The sequence below is a fragment of the Berghia stephanieae genome, chromosome 4 (genome assembly GCF_034508935.2).
Source record: "Berghia stephanieae isolate SIO BIC M18660-M18661 chromosome 4, UCSD_Bste_1.3, whole genome shotgun sequence".
NCBI classification, from domain to species: Eukaryota; Metazoa; Mollusca; class Gastropoda; order Nudibranchia; family Aeolidiidae; genus Berghia; species Berghia stephanieae.
The window spans coordinates 39,997,389-40,017,536 of NC_088363.1; the positions used below are offsets into that span (position 1 = coordinate 39,997,389).

The 20,148-nt window shown below is 34.5% G+C and overlaps 1 protein-coding gene across 2 annotated transcripts; it reads right to left on the minus strand.

Moving 5' to 3' along the window:
• Positions 1-1,507: 1,507 nt before the first annotated feature.
• On the minus strand, positions 1,508-20,146 carry LOC144970553 (vesicle-associated membrane protein 7-like). Of its 2 annotated transcripts, XM_078910312.1 has the most exons (11): positions 19,989-20,146; positions 17,449-17,508; positions 13,140-13,185; positions 12,418-12,576; positions 11,013-11,070; positions 9,882-9,931; positions 9,203-9,290; positions 8,636-8,723; positions 7,760-7,827; positions 6,323-6,415; positions 1,508-5,436 (listed from the first exon to the last, which is right to left on the minus strand). In XM_078910312.1, exons 4-11 carry the CDS (start codon positions 12,561-12,563, stop codon positions 5,371-5,373), a joined length of 657 nt encoding a protein of 218 aa, XP_078766438.1. In that variant the 5' UTR covers positions 12,564-12,576; positions 13,140-13,185; positions 17,449-17,508; positions 19,989-20,146; the 3' UTR covers positions 1,508-5,370. The 2 variants fall into 2 exon arrangements, with proteins under 2 accessions (XP_078766438.1, XP_078766439.1); XM_078910313.1 differs by lacking the exon at positions 13,140-13,185 and having other exon boundaries at positions 19,989-20,105.
• Positions 20,147-20,148: the final 2 nt, after the last annotated feature.

The window sequence follows — 20,148 nt, forward strand, 5'->3', positions numbered from 1 at the left end:
ATATGTTACAGTGAATGACATAATTAGTCCCGGATGGTGAAAATGTTTGAACTGAGATATTACCAAGTTTAGTTAGAAGGTCAATTTTTATCAAAAATGAGTTCTTGTCATAAATGATTAAATCAACCCTTTCTGCACGTCTTCGGGAAATATCAAAGCTTAATTTCACTACTAATTTTTTTTTACAGCTAGTCAAGTACTTTTTTTTTTTAAAGCTGCACCAATAATTGATATTGGGGTGTCATGACTGAAAAGGATCGTCTGCCAAAACTGCAGCAAACATGAGCGATCTATCCATTCGTCTGGTTTGAGATGCTCTAAAAGTGAATGTCCCATCCAAAGACAAATACAATATTCCTGTTTTGTTTTTTGTTTTTAAGGGTTTTACGGCGCTTGCAACACATTTAGGTTATATCAGCGCCAGTAAAAAGGAAGAAAATGGGATAGTAAAAAGTTCCAGAATTACAATTAAAGCACCCAAGAAAAAGTAAGACAAAGGGGAATTGAGAACAAATAGGGATCAGATGTAGATTCCAAGAGCATACCACCAATGTACTTAGTTTTGAAATCACCTACAAGTCTCATCCAGACACAAGCACAAAATCCAACAAAGAGGAACACACTCAAATGCTTACATTATACATTCAAAATAAAAATAATAATACATAACAGAGATGATTTACAAGGAAAAAAATATCATCTCCAAAACAATAACTATGCATTTGACTGTTTCCCTCCCAGCTAGGATTCGGCCAGTGCCAGGACAAAACCAAGTAATCTCATTCCGAGACAAAGACAGAAAGCATGTTGGATAACAGATATAAGGGGATAGAAGACACAGTATGTACCTCCCTGCCCGCTCTGGGAGGTCAGGATCCCCACCCAGACAATATTCCTGTGAAAAGGTTACACTCAAATGCTTGTAAAGAACATTTGTTTTGTTTTTAAGGGTTTTACAGCGCTTGCAACACATTTAGGTTATATCAGCGCCAGTAAAAAGAAAGAAAATGGGATAGTAATAAGTTACAATTAAAGCACCCAAGAGAAAGTAAGACAAAGGGGAACTGGGAACAAAATAAGGATCAGATGTAGATTCCAAGAGCATACCACCGATGTACTTAGTTTGAGATCACCTATAAATCCCATCTGGACACAAGCACAAAATCCAACAAAGAGGAATACACTCAAATGCTTACATGATACATTCAAAATAACAAATATAATAATACATAACAGAGAGATGATTTACAAGGAAAAAAATATCTTCTCCCAAAACAATATGCATTTGACTGTTTCCCTCCCAGCCAGGACTCCGGCAAGGGCTAGGACTAGGACAAAACCAAGTAACATTCCAAGACAAAGACAGAAAGCATGTTGGAAAACAGATATAAGGGGATAGAGGACATACGTATGTACTTCCCTGCCCACCATGGGAGGTCAGGAAAGGGGCAAGGACAAGTGAGAGAAAAAGAATGGATGAAAGGACAAGGTCAATGAAACAATAAACCTTTTTTTTTTTTTTTTCCTTTTTTCCATTTCTGATGAAGTTTTATTTGATAATCAATACATTTATTTGTTGATATTGTTGATGTCATAAGGAAAATTCAAGCAATAATAATTAGAGACGAAAAAATGTTAAGAAAACTAAGCAGCAACCAAACCCATTAAAAAATACACGAATTGATCAATACTTTCTATCACAACATCTTTCGACTCAGATTGAAATATTTACACATTTGGTATGAATAGAATAACAATTAACATTGCAAACTTTCCCGTTGAATTGAAACCTTGCTGGCAAAAAAAACGTTATGTAGTTATTCAATGAAAATTATCCATTATAATTAAAGGATAATCTGATCATGGTTGCATAAAAGTATATTAATGTTTAATATTATAATTCATATCCGATTTAAAATATAAAAAAATCAAACAATTGAAAGCACTTTTGACTTTTGTTTTCATGTTCACAAACGATTTTGTTGACACAATTTCACAGAAGAGGCAGAAACATTGCAATACGAAAAACAAAGCTACTAAACACGAGATTTTAAAACAGGTTGCCTATGTGTACTCCCAATCAGGGTTCAGTGTGAATTCTCAATAAACCTTTTTTTATAAAATACATATCTGTTTTTCAAGGTAAAAGAAACTTTTAGTATTAATATGCAGGGCCGTGAAAGACAATAAATAGTTTGGATTGTATTCCCGTAATCCACTTTTTGACAATAACTTAACTTTTATTAGTTTTTTTTTCATCCAATGAAAAACTACCAATATTCCACTTTTGACAATAACAAAACTTGTATTAGTTTTTAATCCTAAGAAAAACCACTAAAATCTTTCTCAAAATATAAATCTGAAAAGGGGTGTATGAAAACAATGCAAGACAGAGTAGAAAGAAAAATACATGAAAAATCCACCTGCCCCAGTCGAGGCAGTTGATTTTTGGGGATGTTTAATTCTTGTATTTCTCTGCTTTGTCTGGCACTGTTTCATACACACCTTTTCAGATTTTTACCTAACACCAGTGCCTGCCTGCTCCCTAATTTGTGGCTTCGAATCTTTCTCACAGATGGCTTATGGAGTCGGATGATAAACCTTATGAAGCAAAACATGTGATTTAATATAAAAGAATAATCGGGTGTCAGAATCTCTCAATGCGAACGAAACGATGATAGCAGAGGATTTTGTCAGCTTTCCCCGAGGATAGTGGAATTCCTCTATGATATAGTGGATGAATGGGGTCTCTGTGAAATAAGTTGAACCAACTCAACAGAATTAAAGAGCTGTTACAAAACATTTAGCAAAGTCATGGTTTATATAAATATAATATGTAAAATACAACAATTATAATGGCAAATTAAAGAGACCCCCTCCCTTGCTTCTTGGTCTATGAAAGTGTATTGTCTATTCAAACTACGAAGAGACTCACATTATATTGTTCCACAATGAAAAAATAAGTGTTTGGTATCTTTTTTCACTTACTTAAAGGTAAAAAACTAAAAAATGAAATAAAGTTGTTTCGAAACCATTTGATCCTTCCAGAGATTCAGATTTGAGCTTTCCAGATCAAATGTGAATACATGTGACCAACTGAAACTGGCCCTGGGCAGTGACAAATATTGTAAGAATGCCAGTACAAAAGCTGTTTACAGACTTTCCACATGGAGAGAGTGGGACAATCATTCAAATGAAGCCGTTGAAGATCCGAGAGAAGAACTGCCCTAAGGAACTACAGTGAAATCTGCATAAAACCAACTTCTGCTCAAAGTCAACATCTTTTATTAGTCCTAAATTTTCTGTTCTTTATATATATGTGAGTTCTATTGCTTTGATCTAAGGTGTACACTGCGTTTAATACAATCGGAAAGATCCGATAGGCGTCAATTCTTTTCAGTCAAGCCTAGTAAATTTTGATGCTCATAATTACTTTAAGAAATATGAAGGCGCTTGCAACACTTCAAATCTATCATATATTCACATTTTTTTGTAACAGAAAAATAACACAACATTCACAAGACGAAAAGATACAGTAAAGATTATGTTGTGCCTATGCGTTTTCAGCTGTGAAGTTGTTACATTGAAACAAACATTAATATAACATTTAACATTTATGAAAGTCAAAGCCGGGCAATGCTTGGTTGACACACACACACACACACAAACAAAATCTCTCTCTCTCTTTTTTCGCTCTCTCTCTCTCTCACTCACACACACATGTATAAAATCTCTCTTTTCTCGCTCTCTCTCTCTTTCTCTCGCTCACACACACACACATAATATATACTTTTTTATCAATATGTTTTAGAAATAGCATGATATTAATGGAAGTCCATTTGTGAATATCAAAGTATATAAAACAAAACAACAACAAAAAACAAAAAAAACATTTTGTAAAATTTCCCTATGTTATGATTGAATGAAACTGGCAGAAAAAACATTTCCACTGAAAACAAATAGAACACTCGTATACGCTTCATAAACCAAACAATAATTACTCAACACAGAATGATATATCATATATACTAATACTAAGATTATCATATGGAATAATATGAAATAAGTAATTGTCATGCTACATAGGTAAACAGAGTGAAAGAAACAAGTAACATCACAATTCTCTTTTTCATGAATTGTATTTGTTTAAATAATAAATACGGTGCGAGCCCTTTAATTAAGACAAATGATGAGAACCAGAATTTTCTCTCTAGATGATAATTTTTTAAAACCATTCTTTCATCAGGAATAAAACTAATCAGAGAGCCTACTTGCGATGGATTGTAAAAAAAACACAAACATTGCTGTATTTTGACATGAGAGAAAAATGAAAACCAAATAATAAAACAACAACAACAAAAACTGAGTGCATAAATCAAATTATCATTCCCAAAAAAAATTATTTTTTTAAAAAATTTAAAAAACTAGTTATTCTTGTAAAAAGTAAAAATCCCACATCCCATGGTATTTCGGCTTTCTAAAATCATATAAAATAAACAAAATGAATTTGAATAACTAAAATGAATTGGAATTCAGGTATTTGTATGGAGTCAAACTCGTGAAAAATCTAACGATTTCTTTATTATTTTTTTTTTAAAGGCACCAGGGAACACAAAGATTATTTTTTCTTCTTTGTATTAAGCCCTGGAGCCCAAAATGACCTTGTTGCATGTTATACTACATTTCATTAAACCTTTTTCACCAATAAATAATTGGAATCGAGATGCTTTCAGGAACAACATATTAGTTTAAAAATCAAAAGAATTTTGTTTGTTTTTAAATAAAAAATGTAGGCCTACCTAGTATCATGGAAAATATGGTTATTGTTCTTTTTTAATAGTGCTGTGACCCAAGTGATCTTGTTGTCTGTTACATTATTTCATTAAATATGTAATAGAAAAAACAAAAAAACTAACACTGTCATTGAAAGAAAGGAACATAAATTTTAAAAAGATATATATAAATCAATAAATAACATAACAGTTCATTCATATTCAAATTAATATAAAGCCAGTCTGATAAAATCTGACCTGCTACAATGACAATTTGTAGTTTCCAAAAAATAATAAATAAAATAAGATTTTAAGAAAAATAATATCTACCAATGCAATCGATAAACTAGCGTAGAAAATTCTAAATGAATTATGAATTCATTTCAATTTGGGACAGTGGGAAAAATATTCAAGGTTTGACCATCTGAAAAAAAAAATACTGTTGTTTAAATTTCACTGCAGGTTTCGTCAGCATCAGAGGCAGGCTCTTAATTGATCCATTGATGATAAATACGAATTATTGCTAGTGTTACAAAACAACCTATGAATATCATTGTGTGTGTGTGTGTGGATAAGAATGGAGCAGTTGACAAAGTTATCAATTCCTGGTACAGGGCCAGTCCAGACCACCACAGGAAATGGACACAATGATGTAGATGAGAACCTGGAATGACAGGATAAGAATCATTTTTTTTAAAAGGTGAAATGAAAATCTGAAATTCCGCAAGCTTACTTCAAATAGACAACAAACTTCATACACTTCCCACTGCAAATTTCAATTCTGATTACTGAATCATTACAACTATCAGACATCGTGTTATAATGCGTGTTATAAGTTTTCAGTATTATTACAATTATTATTATTATTACAATTATTACAATTATTATTATTTTATTATTATTATTATTATTATTATTATTATTATTATTATTATTATTATTATTATTATTATTATTATTATTATTATTATTATTATTCTTATCCATAATCTTACATGCTATGTTTGTTTTTATGTTTATGAGGGTTTTACTATTACGGCACTTGCGACAGATTTAGGTCATTTCAGTAAAAAGGAGGAAAATAGGAAAGTTACTTTTTTAAAAATTAAAAATAAAAATAATCTAGATTTACAAAATTAAAAAGCACACAAGAAAGTGTAAGACAAAGGGGAATGGTGCAAATCGGGAACAGATGTAGATTCCAAGAGCATACTATCATTGTGCATTGTTTGAGATCACCTAAAAGTCTCATCCAGACACAGAGATTACAGGATCCCACTAAGAGGAACACACTCAAATGCTTACATTATACATTCAAACCAACATAACAATACATAATAGACAGATGATTTACAAGGAAAAAAATATCGCCTCCCAAAACTATAACTATACATGGGAAAGAACTAAAAGTAAGTTGAAAAACAGATATAGGGGTATAAAGGACACAGCAAGCGACTTCCCTGCCCCCTATAGGAGGCCAGGAACCCCACCCAGCATGCTATGTCTGATAGAGGTAAAAAGCTGATCAGCTTGGAGAATAAAATACTCACAATGAGGACAACAACAATGATGAGGGTTAGTTTGATATTCTTCCACCACATAGAACGGGCAAGATTCCTGCTTGTCTTCTTGAATGTCACAGACTGGATGATACAAGATAATAAGTAAAATGAATACACAAATCTAGATACAGCCCATCGCTAAAACATTTACAATGCTCAAAGTATTTTACTCTGCAGTACCTTACTTTCCCCAAAAAGTCCTAGGTATGTGGGGCTATTTTCATGGGGAGTGAATGGCCATTAATTTTTAATGTTATCCTTCGTTCCTAAATTTGTTATGGCCCGTTGAATTTAAAGATCACAAAGTCATCTGCATACTTGGTTCCATGCATATGTGGAAGATCCTTTACAATGTGATTGACAAAGATTAGAAAGAGTGTTGGACTTTGAATGCCTTCTAGAGGAACTCCTTGTTTAAGGATCTTCTTGTGGCTGTGGTTCCATCTACATGTACCTTTGCTTTCCGGTTGTTAAAATATTGTGAAATCCATTTCTTCATGTTGCAGTTCGCTCCAATTTGGTTGAGTTTCAGTCCTTCCTTCCAAACTGTGTTGAATGCCTTTGTCATGTCTATCCAAACAGCTACAGTTTGTTTCTTCTCCTGGAAAGCGTCTTTATTTTTTGTGAGACACGTGTCACTTGGTCCTCAGTGGAGTGGTTTGGTCGGAAGTCTGCTTGTTTATGTGCAAGGATATGGTTCTTTTCCAAGTACCCAGAGAGTCTGGTGTTGACAATCCTTTCCATCAATTTCCCTAAGCAACTGATGGAGGGACAGTTGGCGGCTTTGTGTTTATCCTTGCCTTTCTTATTGATAGGCACCTTGCCTGCTTCTCTCCATATTTGAGGAATTCTTCCTGATGTTCAGCTGTTATTGAATATTCCTAGCAGTTTCTTTTGGGCTTTTGTTCCTAGGTGCAGTAGCATTTCATTTGTTAGAAAAGAGATTATTTTTTTTAAAAGACAATACATCAAGACCTGCCTACTTCTTATTTTTATTTAAAGTAAGATATTAGGAGTAAAAATTTGGAATTTAAGCACTTAAAGTATAGTGTCTCGGAGTTATAGCGCTATATAAGTTTTCAACATTATTATTATCATTATTATTATTAAAAAATAGTAGTCACTAAATCTATGAATTACCAAAATACCTCCATAACGCTGAAAAAGATGGTTTGTTTTTTTGTTCATATTTGGGGTCAATCTTTAAATCATTTGCTGCAGCAGGTCGGTCTAATGTTAAATATCATCTCCCAGACATAAATATGCCTGAGGATATCCTCTTCTAAATAATCTCCTTCTGAGAAAAAGACTTAAAAATAATTAAAGGTTAAAGTAAAAAATAGACAGCAGACAAGCAAAGAGTCAACCCTCCAAAAGGTCATTGATCAATGATCCACTACCCACAAATGGGCGGTGTCCACTTACATTTGCACTCAAATCCTCTGTCTTATCCACCAGTAGCTCCAATTTCTCCCCACGCTCTGCCAGATGATCTGAAATGACACGAGATTATGATTAACCCTTTAAATGTCGTATGAGATTCTTGTCCAGTGCTGGTCAACTTTGAAATCCTTCAAACTTTCAGCTTTTACTTAAAAGCCTGTACACCCTAGTGTCACAGTGCTTTAAAATTGCATCGATCTTAATGTGGAAAAAATACATTGTGAGTTAATAAATATATCAAAATCCATTCAAAGTGCATCCATTACATAATATATGAAGTAGCTTTTGTAGAGTGACTATATTGTTTTATGCTGATATGTTGTACATCTCCACCAGTCTAGTGGTATGACACTCGCTTTCGGATCGGAAGATACTGGGTCGAGCCTCGCTCGGCGCATAGTTGAGTCCTTGGAAAAGACTCTTTACTCCCATTCTCTCACTGCACTCAGGTGTAAAATGAGTAACTATTCGTTAACAGCATTGCCTCTGTCGAAAAAATTGCAAAATCGCCTAACAGGCGTTGTATCTTATTCTGCATGTTAAGTGTTGCTGTTGGTCAGGGACACTTTGTAAAGCGCTTTGAGCATATTTTAATGGATATTGCGCTATATAAATGCTCACATTTTACACCATACCAAAGTGGTACAACCCTTTACAAAAATTGGTACACCCTGCGATGTACAATACATCCAAATTGAAAAGCATTGGTCTAGCCCACTTTAAATCTGATATTGTGTGAAGGAAACAGTACCAGACAAAACAGAAAGAAAATACAAGACAAAATCCCCCCCTCCCCCCACACGATCTTTCTAAAAAAACAAACAAAAAAACAAAACAAGCTAAAGTATGTGCCCTAACCAATATTGCGGACCATGATGTCCTTGAGCTCATCTACCTGGTCCTGCACTTTGGTCAGGTGGTCTTTTCTGGCATTGGAAATTCCTCTCTGAAAATAAGACAAAAATCACATTCATTGAAACACAGAGTAGAGTCTATAATATCTGAAAGTCACATTACAATATCATTGAAAAATGACTGTATTAACCCAAAAAGCAGGAGAGTATCACCATGTGCTGATGCCCTTATCTAGATTTTTCACAGTATTCAAAGCATGTCGCAAGGAATCACCGCTAACTGGTATTCTTGAATATTTTGTCAAATGAATGTTTCAAATCAGATGATAAAGTAAATATCAAAGAAATCTCTTTAATCTATAAGGTGGTTTTTAAAAAATGACAAAAATAATTTTTTTCATTGTTTTTACAAAAATCCCTTCATAGTAAAATAAATAAATAAATAAATAGAACAAAATAAAACTAGAAATTTAATAGATCAATTACTACATTTTAATTTTTTTAAAAAAGAAATGAACTACTTGACATGTTTAAATGACATCTAGACTGTAGCACTCTTTTAAAAGTTTACCATTTGAGATGCCATGGTCCGAGAAAAGTCACTATTCATAGCATATGGCAAGGCAGTCTGCGCTCTCGACCCATACTGAGATTGGAACCTGTTACAGGCAAGAGATGAAAAAATTAAGATGTCATTTGTTGAGTAGAGTAAAATCACAGGTTATCTCCAGCTTGTAATAATGTGGGGGGTGAAGTGGCCGAGTGGTTAAGGCATTGCACTGTGACCAGGAAGGTCCCGGGTTCAAGCCCCGCTTCAGACTTTCATTTTTTTTCTTGGGCAAGATTATTAACCCCCAATTTGCTCACTTGGACAAAATGGGTGATTCCTGTTGATATCAGCGTTTTGTTTGATGAATTATCTATATTCTTTTGTGGAATGCCTAGGCGACAATATCTTATGATGTTGTGGCAGACAGGCATATTTTTTAAAGTAATAGCGTTGTTCAATCTACAACAGTTTGGGCCAAAAGTTTTATGATCATTGTCATCAATCTATTTACTGACTTTACTTACTATTGTTTGAATTGTTAAAGAACAAAATAATTAATGCTCACCTAACAATTTACACTAATGTAACTTAGAAAAAACTGCCATGCAATATCAGTCATGAATGAATGCCCTAGCATGCATTTTATAATGTTATGTTGTCAAGAACAATGCCACGACAATGTTATTCAACACATTCATACCTCCTTTTGATTTCACCAAGATAGACAAATGCTTTTGCTCTCTCAAAATCCTGAAAACAAAAATTGAACAAAAAATCTGTAAACAAAATACACATAGAAGTTGATACCAAGTAAAACTTAACAAAGTTATTTTAAAATTAAACTGAATTATTGGGCATACATATTGCAACAATATTAGTCAAATACACTTACTTGAACAACAAATGTAGGATATTGTTAGAAACAAATTCCATGAAAAACGACAATAAAATGATTTTCTCAAATCTTTATGTATAAATTTCTCACAACAATAATAATCAATTTTTTAAAAAAGGTTGGGCCAATGTAGAATTTTTATCATCGAGGACAGAGTTACTGGCAAATCTAAAAATTATAAAACTATTTTTGACAGACTGATATACGAGTAACTTGCAAACCTTCTTTTTTATTTCAGGCTAATTCTATCATCCCCTTGACTCCAATTAATATGAAGAAAATCTGCTAGATTGTAATATGTAATACTCAGTCCTTTTTTGACATTTGACTTTCATAGCGAGTATAATTTATTAGATACAATTCTAGAATATCGACAACAAAAATTGATGTAACTTTAAATCTCTCTTGATACTATCAGGTAATGATAATCATCCTAATATATTCTTTTAAAACATAGGTTTGGTGATTACCATTATTCCATGAAGCCAATGTTAAATTGTTATTATCGAGCACAGAATTACTGGCAAATCTAAAAATACAATACGGTAGTATAATAAGTATAAAAGATACTGCCTGTACCTAATAGCCTTTATTTTACCCCTCTAATAATAATAATAATAATAATATAATAATAATAATAAAATAATAATAAAATAATAATAATAATGATAATAACAATGATAATAATAATAATAATAATGAGAAGAAAGAAAAGAAAAAGAAGAAGAAGAAGAGAAGAAGAAGAAGAAGAAGAAGAAGAAGAAGAAGAAGAAGAAGAAGAAGAAGAAGAAGAAGAAGAAGAAGAAGAAGAAGAAGAAGAAGAAAAAGAAGAAGAAAAACAAGAAGAAGAAGAAAAGGAATAAGAATAACAAGAAGAAGAAGAAAAGGAAGAAGCAGAAAAAGAAGGATGAGGATGGCAGTAATGATAATACTCACATCGTCAGTGATACAGAGGTAAACGATTCTGTTTTCTGTTACATAGTGAAACAGGTAGCTGAAACAGAAATTGAAATGTATTAAAAGATGGTCTATCTTTAACATGATTACTACCAGAAATTGATGGGTTCAATGATGATAAGGACATCAATGCATTCAATAAAAGGGATCAAAACAGAACAAAGTATACAGTTAATGATCAAAACAAATCATTTCAATTGGGGGTCAGTCCACATATCTCAGCTGGTAGACCACTCGTTTCACATACAAAGGAACCGAGATTGATTCCAGACAAAGTTGAGATTATTTTTTTTTACACCCCCCCCCCCCTACTTCCTGTCCACCCAGTAGTGACTGTGTAGCTGGGTCTGTTAGATTTGGCAGAAAACACTTTGCAATAGATTAGTGTGATCCAAAGGGTAGAAAGCAATTGCTACTGTCCGTTTCACGATTGAAAAATGGATAAACTTTGGCTCCATAGGTCTAATGATTTATTAGGGGTCCTTAGCCAACAGCAACACTTTACATGTAGGACAAAACATGACGTCTGTAGGGCAAAATTACACTTTCTTTCGAAAGAGATAATGCTGTTAGAGGCCAGGTACTTATTTTACACTTGAGTATGGTAAGAGAATGTGAGTAAAGAGTCTTTTCAAAGGACTTAATTTTGCACAGCTCAGTGTGGAAGGCTATAATACCCAAAACAGTGCTGATGTTACCAAAAAAAAAAATGATAAAGGAGGACAATTTTAAACGATTGTCTTTAAGCCCCATTTTTACAGCACTAACCCTAAACTACTATTGATAATCTAGTTAAATTCTGGACAGTTGGAAACTGCACCTATTCAATCCAGCATACATCAAGTCTTTCAAGGCTAATAAAGTGATTGGGACAAATGGAATATTTTAAAAGGAGGAAATTCCGCCTCTGACTCCAAAATTGTGGAAACCATCCGCACTGTCAAAATCTAGCTTGTTTGTGTGTCTAGCTCTGACTCCTGGGTAATCAATTTGACCAATGCATTTGCAAGAATATGTGCATTAAATAAAAATAAAAAATCAATTTTAACACACAATATCCACTAAAGCTGCTCAAAGTCAAAGCGCTTGACAAGGGGTCACTTGCCAATAGCAACACTTAAACATGTAGGACGAAACATGACACTTGTTAGGCGATAGTAGTTTCTTTTTCGACAGAAACAATGCTGATAACGACCAGGTACTTATTTTACACCTGAGTACGATGAGAAAATGTGAATAAAGAGCCTTTTCGAAGGACTCAACTTTGCACTGCTCAGAGTGGGATGCAAATCGTGGACCTTCCGATCCAAAGATGATTGTCATACCACAAGCGCACACAGTCGCAAAAATAATAATATGAATATATGTATATCTTTAGCTCTACCTTCCATGAGAATAAGTCAGCTTAGTGTCCTCTGAAGTAATTTTGGACAGAATTTGATCTGTAACCTCTGAGAAATTGCCTGCACAACTTGCATATTTGGCCAGGACAGTCGTCCCTCTTGCGATAACCGAGTATAATATTGGCATGATATAGAGTAATCTGTGGATAGATCAAGATGATTATGGGACAATGATGGTGATGATAAATGATCAAATCTTGGAAAAAAATACAAAAAATTTGGCACCTAATCCATGCCAACATTTAAATAGCGTACAATACATCTTCTTGGTTTTGATTAACAATTTAGAAGTAACCATCATGCTAAGTATTATTAAGTATACAGAATTTCAATATGAAACCAATTAAAAATGAGTAAATAAAGCAAAAAATTTCAATGAGGTTTCGCCCTGTAAGCTGATTTTAAAAAAAAGATATTTCATCAAATTTAAGCATTTTGCCACCAGAAAAACCCCCGAAAAGAATTAAATATGAAGAGCCGTTAGTCAGTGTTAAACATTCAATAACCTGTGTTCATGCAGGATAATTCTTTTTAATATGATCTCAGTGAAATAAGATGCAAACGATGTCACAACATTCTTTAAAGTGTTGGAGAAAAGTGCGAAGACCACCCCCCCCCCCCCTCCCTTTAGACAAAGTAAAATTTAAAATAAAGTTATAATAAAAACACAGAGAGATAAAATTAATTGAAAAGATAATCTAACCTTGTATCAAATAAAGAAATGAAATCCAACTATTCTGGTTTGGTTCCTGGGGAAAAATAATAACCAGGGGTGAGAATGACGGTCACAAAAAAGGAGGAAATTTTTCAGCAAATAGATCAAGGCCCATCCATGCAACGATAACCTATGAATTTGAATTTCATTAAAATTTAATGAGATGCAATCCATAATAATGTGTCTCGCGTCAATTTCTGACTCCACTGGACGGAATTTCAAAAGTTGAAAGTTTAATTACAATATATTGTGATTGTAGTAATGGTGATTGTACGTAGGGATGATGATGTGGTGGTGGTTGTAGCAGTAGTGGTGGTAGGGATGATGTGGTGGTTGTAGTTGTAGTTGTGTTGGGGATGATGGTGTGGTAGTGGTTGTAGTAGGGGGGGTGGTAGGGATGATGATGTGGTAGTGGTTGTAGTTGTGGTAGGGATGATGATGTGGTGGCGGTTGTAGTAGTAGTGGTAAGGAGGATGATATGGTGGTATTTGTAGTAGTAGTGGTGGTGGTGGTAGGGATGATGACGTGGTGAAGGTTGTAGTAATAGTGGTCTTAGGGATGATGGTGATGGTGTGGTGGTGGTTGTAGTTGTGGTAGGGATGTTGATGTGGTGGTGGTTGTAGTAGTAGGGGTGGTAGTGATGATATGGTGGTGGCGGTTGTAGTAGTAGTGGTGGTAGGGATGATGACGTGGTGGTAGTTGTAGTAGAAGTGGTCTTAGGGATGATGGTGTGGTGGTGGTTGTAGTAGTTGTGCAGAGGTTGAAGATGTGATGGTGGTTGTAGTAGTGGTGGTGGTAGAGATGATGATGTGGTGGTGATTGTAGTAGGAGGGGTGGTAGTGATGATGACGTGGTGGTGGTTGTAGTAGTAGCGGTAGAGAGGATGATGAGGTGGTGGTTGTAGTAGTAGTGGTGACAGGAATGATTATGTGGTGGTCGGTGTGGTGGTAGTGGTAGGGATGATGATGTGACGGTGGTTGTAGTAGTAGTGGTGGTAAGTAGTGCCGCGCTGAAGACCGGTCTGGACCGCGGTCCCACGGTCTTTTAGCTGTGAACCGAAGACCGGTCCCATAGGGGAAGACCGGCGGCGGTCCTCACTTCTTATCACCTTTCAACTAGTGCGGGGCGGTCCTTGCAAGGACCACGGTCCTACGGTCTCGCGCCATAGCCTACTACTTCCCCAGCGATTCGTTGCTTCGGTTGCCTATCTTCCACCAATCACCACCCATCCCACTTAATTAATCGCACCCACCCCCCTTTGCCATACACTAAACGACACAGACGACCATACAGGCAGACGACCACCAACCTCCACTCCGCAAACCGCCCTTTCGTGTGTGAGATGGGGGGAACAGGAGGCGCACGCCTTGGACGATTCCATTATACGGGGTAAATTTCAAAATTTACTACACCATAATGATCGCAATGACAATGATCTATGGTGAAGGCATGACCCCTCTTCTCTAATGGGTTATTGTTTGAAATGTATGTGACTACTAAAGATGTGTGTGTTTGTGTGTGTGTGTGTGTGTGTGTGTGTGTGTGTGTCGAACCTAGCAAGTAGCAAATCCGATTTTTTGTTTTCTTTTGTCCATCTCTTGTCACCACTCCTTTCTATCGCAGTGTTGTCATTTAAAATAATACAATAATATTAAAATTTCGTTTGGTGTTTTTACTAATCAAATAATATGAGTTTCATTAGTTTCTTCCCTCCAAAAAACCCAGTTATAACGTCTGAATTTTAAAAAAGTCCAATAGAATATTTGGGGACCCCGATAGCTCAGTTGATAGAGCACTCTCTTTATACGCAAAGGGCCAGAGATCGATCCCGGGTGCAGTCGATTTTTTTCTGAATCCCTGTCTACTCAGCAATGAATGGGTAGCTGAGTTTGTTAGATCTGGCGAAAAGTCACCATCGACCCCTCTTATTACCTCATCCACCCCCTCTTATTATAACTTCACGTCTCTCTCTTACTCTTCAATGCTCGCTGCCCTCTAATGTGTGTGTGTGGGGGGGGGGGGGGGAGGGTAGGAGTTGCGTGTGTGTATCAACGCCACGAACAACTCGATCAACGCCTTGGGCGATGCCATTATCTCCGTTAATGGGGATAAATTTCAAATTTTATTAAATTATCGAAGTAACAATGAAGTACGGTGAGCAAATAAAGAAGGCATCACCCCTCTTCTCTAATTAGGTTACAATTTGAAATGAGTGTGACTACTCCGTGTGTTTTACTCCTGTAGACCACGGTTTTCATCGTGTAGCGGTCTTTAACGGTTCAAGAATGAACGATCCCACGGTCTCAAAGGTCAAACCGGTTCGAATTTCCAACAGTCTCTCAGGAATGTTCAATGTCGAAAAGGACCGGGACCGGTCCTTGCGGTCTTCATTTCCCAAGGACCGTAGGACCGTGGTCCTTAAGCTTGCCAAGGACCGCCCCGCACTAGTGGTAAGGATAATAATAATAATAATAATAATAATAATAATAATAATAATAATAATAATAATAATAATAATAATAATAATAATAATAATAATAATAATAATGATAATAATAATAATATAATAATAATAATAATAATAATAATAAATAATAATAATAATAAACTTTACTGTCCTCAAAAAAGTGGCAATTTGTCATTTGGTTACACATTTATAACAATACAATATTGACATAGACACATTCACACAGATGCACACTGGTAACATAGTAGTCATCGGAAAAAAAAAAAATTGCAGTTGAGGTGAGTATCTTTTATTCATTAAAAAAATTTTGAGAAGGAAGATTCTCAGCCCTGAATAATAGGGAAAAAATTACAAACAGAAAGATTGAGATAAAAATGTGCTCATATATTTTACATGTATGAAGAAATGAGCCATATTCAAAATAGAAATAGGAATGAAAATAGCTTTTAATGATTCAAAACTGTCTGAATGGTTAATACAATATTATTTCAATGAATTGAAGATTTCTTAGAACACAGCATTCAGATGTCTTAGAATACAATATTGCTCCAAAGAAATATGCACCCAAACTTTTCTCACACACATTCACATTAAGTGCCATAAACAAAAGGAAACAAACAAAAAACAACAAAAATGAAAAAATGAAAATCAAAAAGTTAAACTTTACAATATTTAAATGGTAAAATATTTGAAAAATATTTTTTTAAACTTGATCATTCAATATTCAAAGTGAATTGTTACTTTAATGCATTAAAATTAATATTATATCATTCGGTTTGTCATATATCCATTTCTTGAAAAAGTGACATTTTCAATCATTTTGAAAACCAGAATCTGGGAGGGGGAAAAAAAGTTTGTCCAATTTTGGCTTATGACTAATTTTTCTATGAAGCCTTGACAAAATGTCAGATTTGCAACATTCACCACAAAATTTTTCCAACAGAGACTGTGAAAAGTTATGGGGAAAAAAAATTTGTTTTACCACTTTCTCTGTGTGAACAATGGAAAACTAACCAAAACTGACAATCTAGCATCAACATTATTGTAGTTAATGATACTTGGTCGACACAAATTGTGAACCTTTGTGAAACTATGTCTGATATTCAATTGGTGCTGGACTGCCAGTTCTGTTACTATTTTTTGTCATGAGTTTGTTTTGGCTTCTGACAAATCAATTTATGCAGCCGTGCCAAAATGTCAATTTCGCAACATTCACCACAAAAATTCTCCAACACTCAGAGACTCTGTGTTGGACAGTCAGTTTTGTGATTATTTTTTATCATACACCCAGAGAATCTGATGAAAATGAATGTTTCCATATTTTGTTTTTTTTTTCAATATATCTTAGCATTTAGGTATTTCTGTGGCAAACACTAAAAAAATTATCTTTTCACACAACCTTCCTACCTCATACATCAATTAAATCTGACCAAGAAGCAAGTCTGCCCCTGTAACCCAAATATGTACTTCTTCCTTATTTTCACTTTAAAGCCATAATGTGAAAATGCTTGGTTCCAGATCCTAAACTATGTAAGATTATTGTTCTATAAACAAAATTCTTTATGACTTAGGAACTGATTTGTTTTGTTTTTTTAATCCATTCGTCGCAAACAGAGACAATTTTGTTTTAATGGTCTGGACATATATCAAATGGATATCTTATTTTTTTAAAATAGAATCTGTTTCCATATTTAAACGAAAGTAGAGAGCCACTTTAATATGATTTTGGAAGGAACCCAGCAGATTTGGATTAAACCAGATGAAAGTGAGTTAAATTTTCAAAAGACAAAATATACAATAAATGAACTTGACACCTCATAATTTCCTTACCTAAATATAAATCACTTCCTCTTGTAATCACATCTCAGGTCTCTGCTAGCAATGTGCACTCTGGTTCAAAGAAAGTCAAATATATAAATATAAAAATGAAAATAAAAATGATGATAAATTCTAGTGACGGGTCAAGTTAATAAATTACATATAATACAGTCGTGTCTCTCCAGTTCCACAATCCCGATGTCTCCATTATCCTGACAGGTTGCCTGGGGATCGATTTTTGTCTTCTTTACTTGCAAACTTTGGGGACTGATTCCACTATTTGGATGTCTTTGATAATCTGGACAAAATGCTAGGAACGGAAGTGTTCAAATTTTCCTTTCCTATACGGGACTGTATTAAGTCTGAGCCGAATTTGCCAAGATCCGCTAGTCTTCGAGTACCTAGTCGAGTTTACTGGCAACATCAGTAGTAAAAAATAAGGTGGCGTTTTTATGCACCTCCGTTGGAGGTGTACAAAAACGCACCGTTTTTATGCACCTCCGTTGGCGGTGATGGTAAATTAATGAAAATGTTGCTGCATACGTCCATGAGGTTTAAATAGTTTTAGATTGTAGTTTAGCATGCTGCTTAGAGATTACTGATGTGCGTTTATACATACAATGATAATAAATTAAAGAATAATAACAATAATATAAAAAATCAAAAGTAAAAAGAAAAATGGCACACAAATACTGATCTCAAATAAATAAATAATTCTAGAAAATTAAAATTGAAGTTGTTTTTTTTAAACATGATCAAAAGTTTTTGAAAAACAAAAAAAAAAAAACCCAACAAAAATGATGTCTTTCTCAATTAAGAAAAAAATGTCGACAATGGGAATCGAACCCAGTACTTTCAAGGTTAGAGCCTGACAGCTTATCCACTGCGCTACGGAGCCACCTGACTGTTGATCACATTTAATAAGATCTTTCTAAAACATTATTTTACCTTCAATGCAACTTCTATTTTCTGGTTTTATATTTCGATTTTTTAAATTATTATTTTTATATACGTTTATTGACAAAAACATCCTACAAATGTCACAATATAACTTTCGCCATGTCCAAATACAGAAACACAATATCGCTGATGAAATTGGGTGGGATGCGCATGCGTGACGGAGGTGTATAAAAACGATCCGTTAAGATACACCGTCAACGGAGGTGTATAAAAACACTACGAAAAAATAATCTCTGATTGAAGCAATTTTCTTTCGATACACAGGTACAAGGTGATATTTTACATAAATTGTAATTGTATTTCCAAAGACATGGTATTATTAAGATAGAAACTAAGATTTTTTTAAATAGTATAGGCAGTAGAAAGGATGGTGCACCCATTTACAGATAGACTGACAGTTGGTAATTTCTTATTCACATAACATCAATTAAGTTTTATCTTCATTCAACTTCAACTTATTTGAATTTGTTGATTCTATCAAAATTTTAGCTTCCTAGATAGATTCTTCCATGCCCATAGAACTGATTAGATAATTAACTTTCCTGGAGCACTAGATAGCTTTGTAAAGAATCATCAGAAAAATGGAATGGCATTTGACATATGTTCTAGTTCTTGTCTAAAAAATTCCGAAATAGAAAGTGATTATGTTCTAATAATAGATAAAAGTAATCACAGCAATCCAAGCTGAAATGGCGTTACTTTGGTAGATTTTGAAATGAGCATGATTTTATGGAATGCTCAAAGGGTATCAGGGAAGTAGTTTTGATAGTTGAAAATGATATCATTGGAAAGTAAAATGATTGAATTTTATGATCATTTATGTTTCAGTTTCAAGTTCAAGGGAATTTGTTCATGAATGATGATAAACGGCTTGACAAGATTTTCTTGCCCACTAAAATTAAGCTATCTTTCCATTACAATATCTTCTGAATGAATTAAGGAGGGAAACGGTAATTGTACCAAATGATGGAGCGTTCAATGCCCTTTATTTTGGTGTTTAATTGAATTTATCAAATTCTGTAAATAAACACCAGAGATATCTCAATTCTCAATTTATAATTTAACCAAGTCAAGATTTTAGCTTACGGCAGCGTTAGCTTACTACAGCTCACAAACGATAACTAGCGTTACTAGCGGTCACACATGTGAATGGGAGAACTGTGACACAGATTTAGCACATCATTTAAGTGCCTACATACAGACATAGTCACTTAGTCTAGCCAATTCCCGCCCATGCCCATGGTAGACAAGAGCTGGTGGTTCTTGAATCTGTGTCTCAGTCTCAGCTCTCTCCTTCAACTGAGTGACCGGTAGTTATAGTTTGTGAGCTGCAGGCTAAAAGCATTGCTTGGTCAAATTGAGATGTCTCTGTCCTCAAGCTTATTTTATAACAAAGAACATTACACTGGTGAGGAAAGAGTTGTGTTGCTAAAATAACAAAGGCGAAGGCCAGCAGAGCAGGTTCAGTGGTTCAGGTGTCTTTCAATGAGCAGTTTGTTTTCGCTCCTGGATAAATAAAGAGCGAGTGGACAAAATGCTGTATATTAAATAAATCGAGTTTATTTCACACAAAAAAAATAAGCGAAACATACCCATATTCCTATAAACTCATTAACTTGTGGATCATCAGAATTTCAAAGACGCTTGGTTGAGACCACGAAGAGGGGGTTAGTAGTTAGTGTTTACAAATAGACATGTCAAGAGGAAGTTTTAATGGTCACATGACATTGATTTTGTTGATTTTGGACCTAA

Coding starts and splice junctions, on each gene's coding strand:
- LOC144970553 (XM_078910312.1), bottom strand. CDS start 12,563: ATGCCAATATTATACTCGGTTATCGCAAGAGGGACGACTGTCCTGGCC. Junction 8,724..9,202: donor GGACCATGGCATCTCAAATG/GTAAACTTTTAA, acceptor TCTTATTTTCAG/AGAGGAATTTCCAATGCCAG. Junction 5,437..6,322: donor TCATTGTTGTTGTCCTCATT/GTGAGTATTTTA, acceptor CTGTCATTCCAG/GTTCTCATCTACATCATTGT.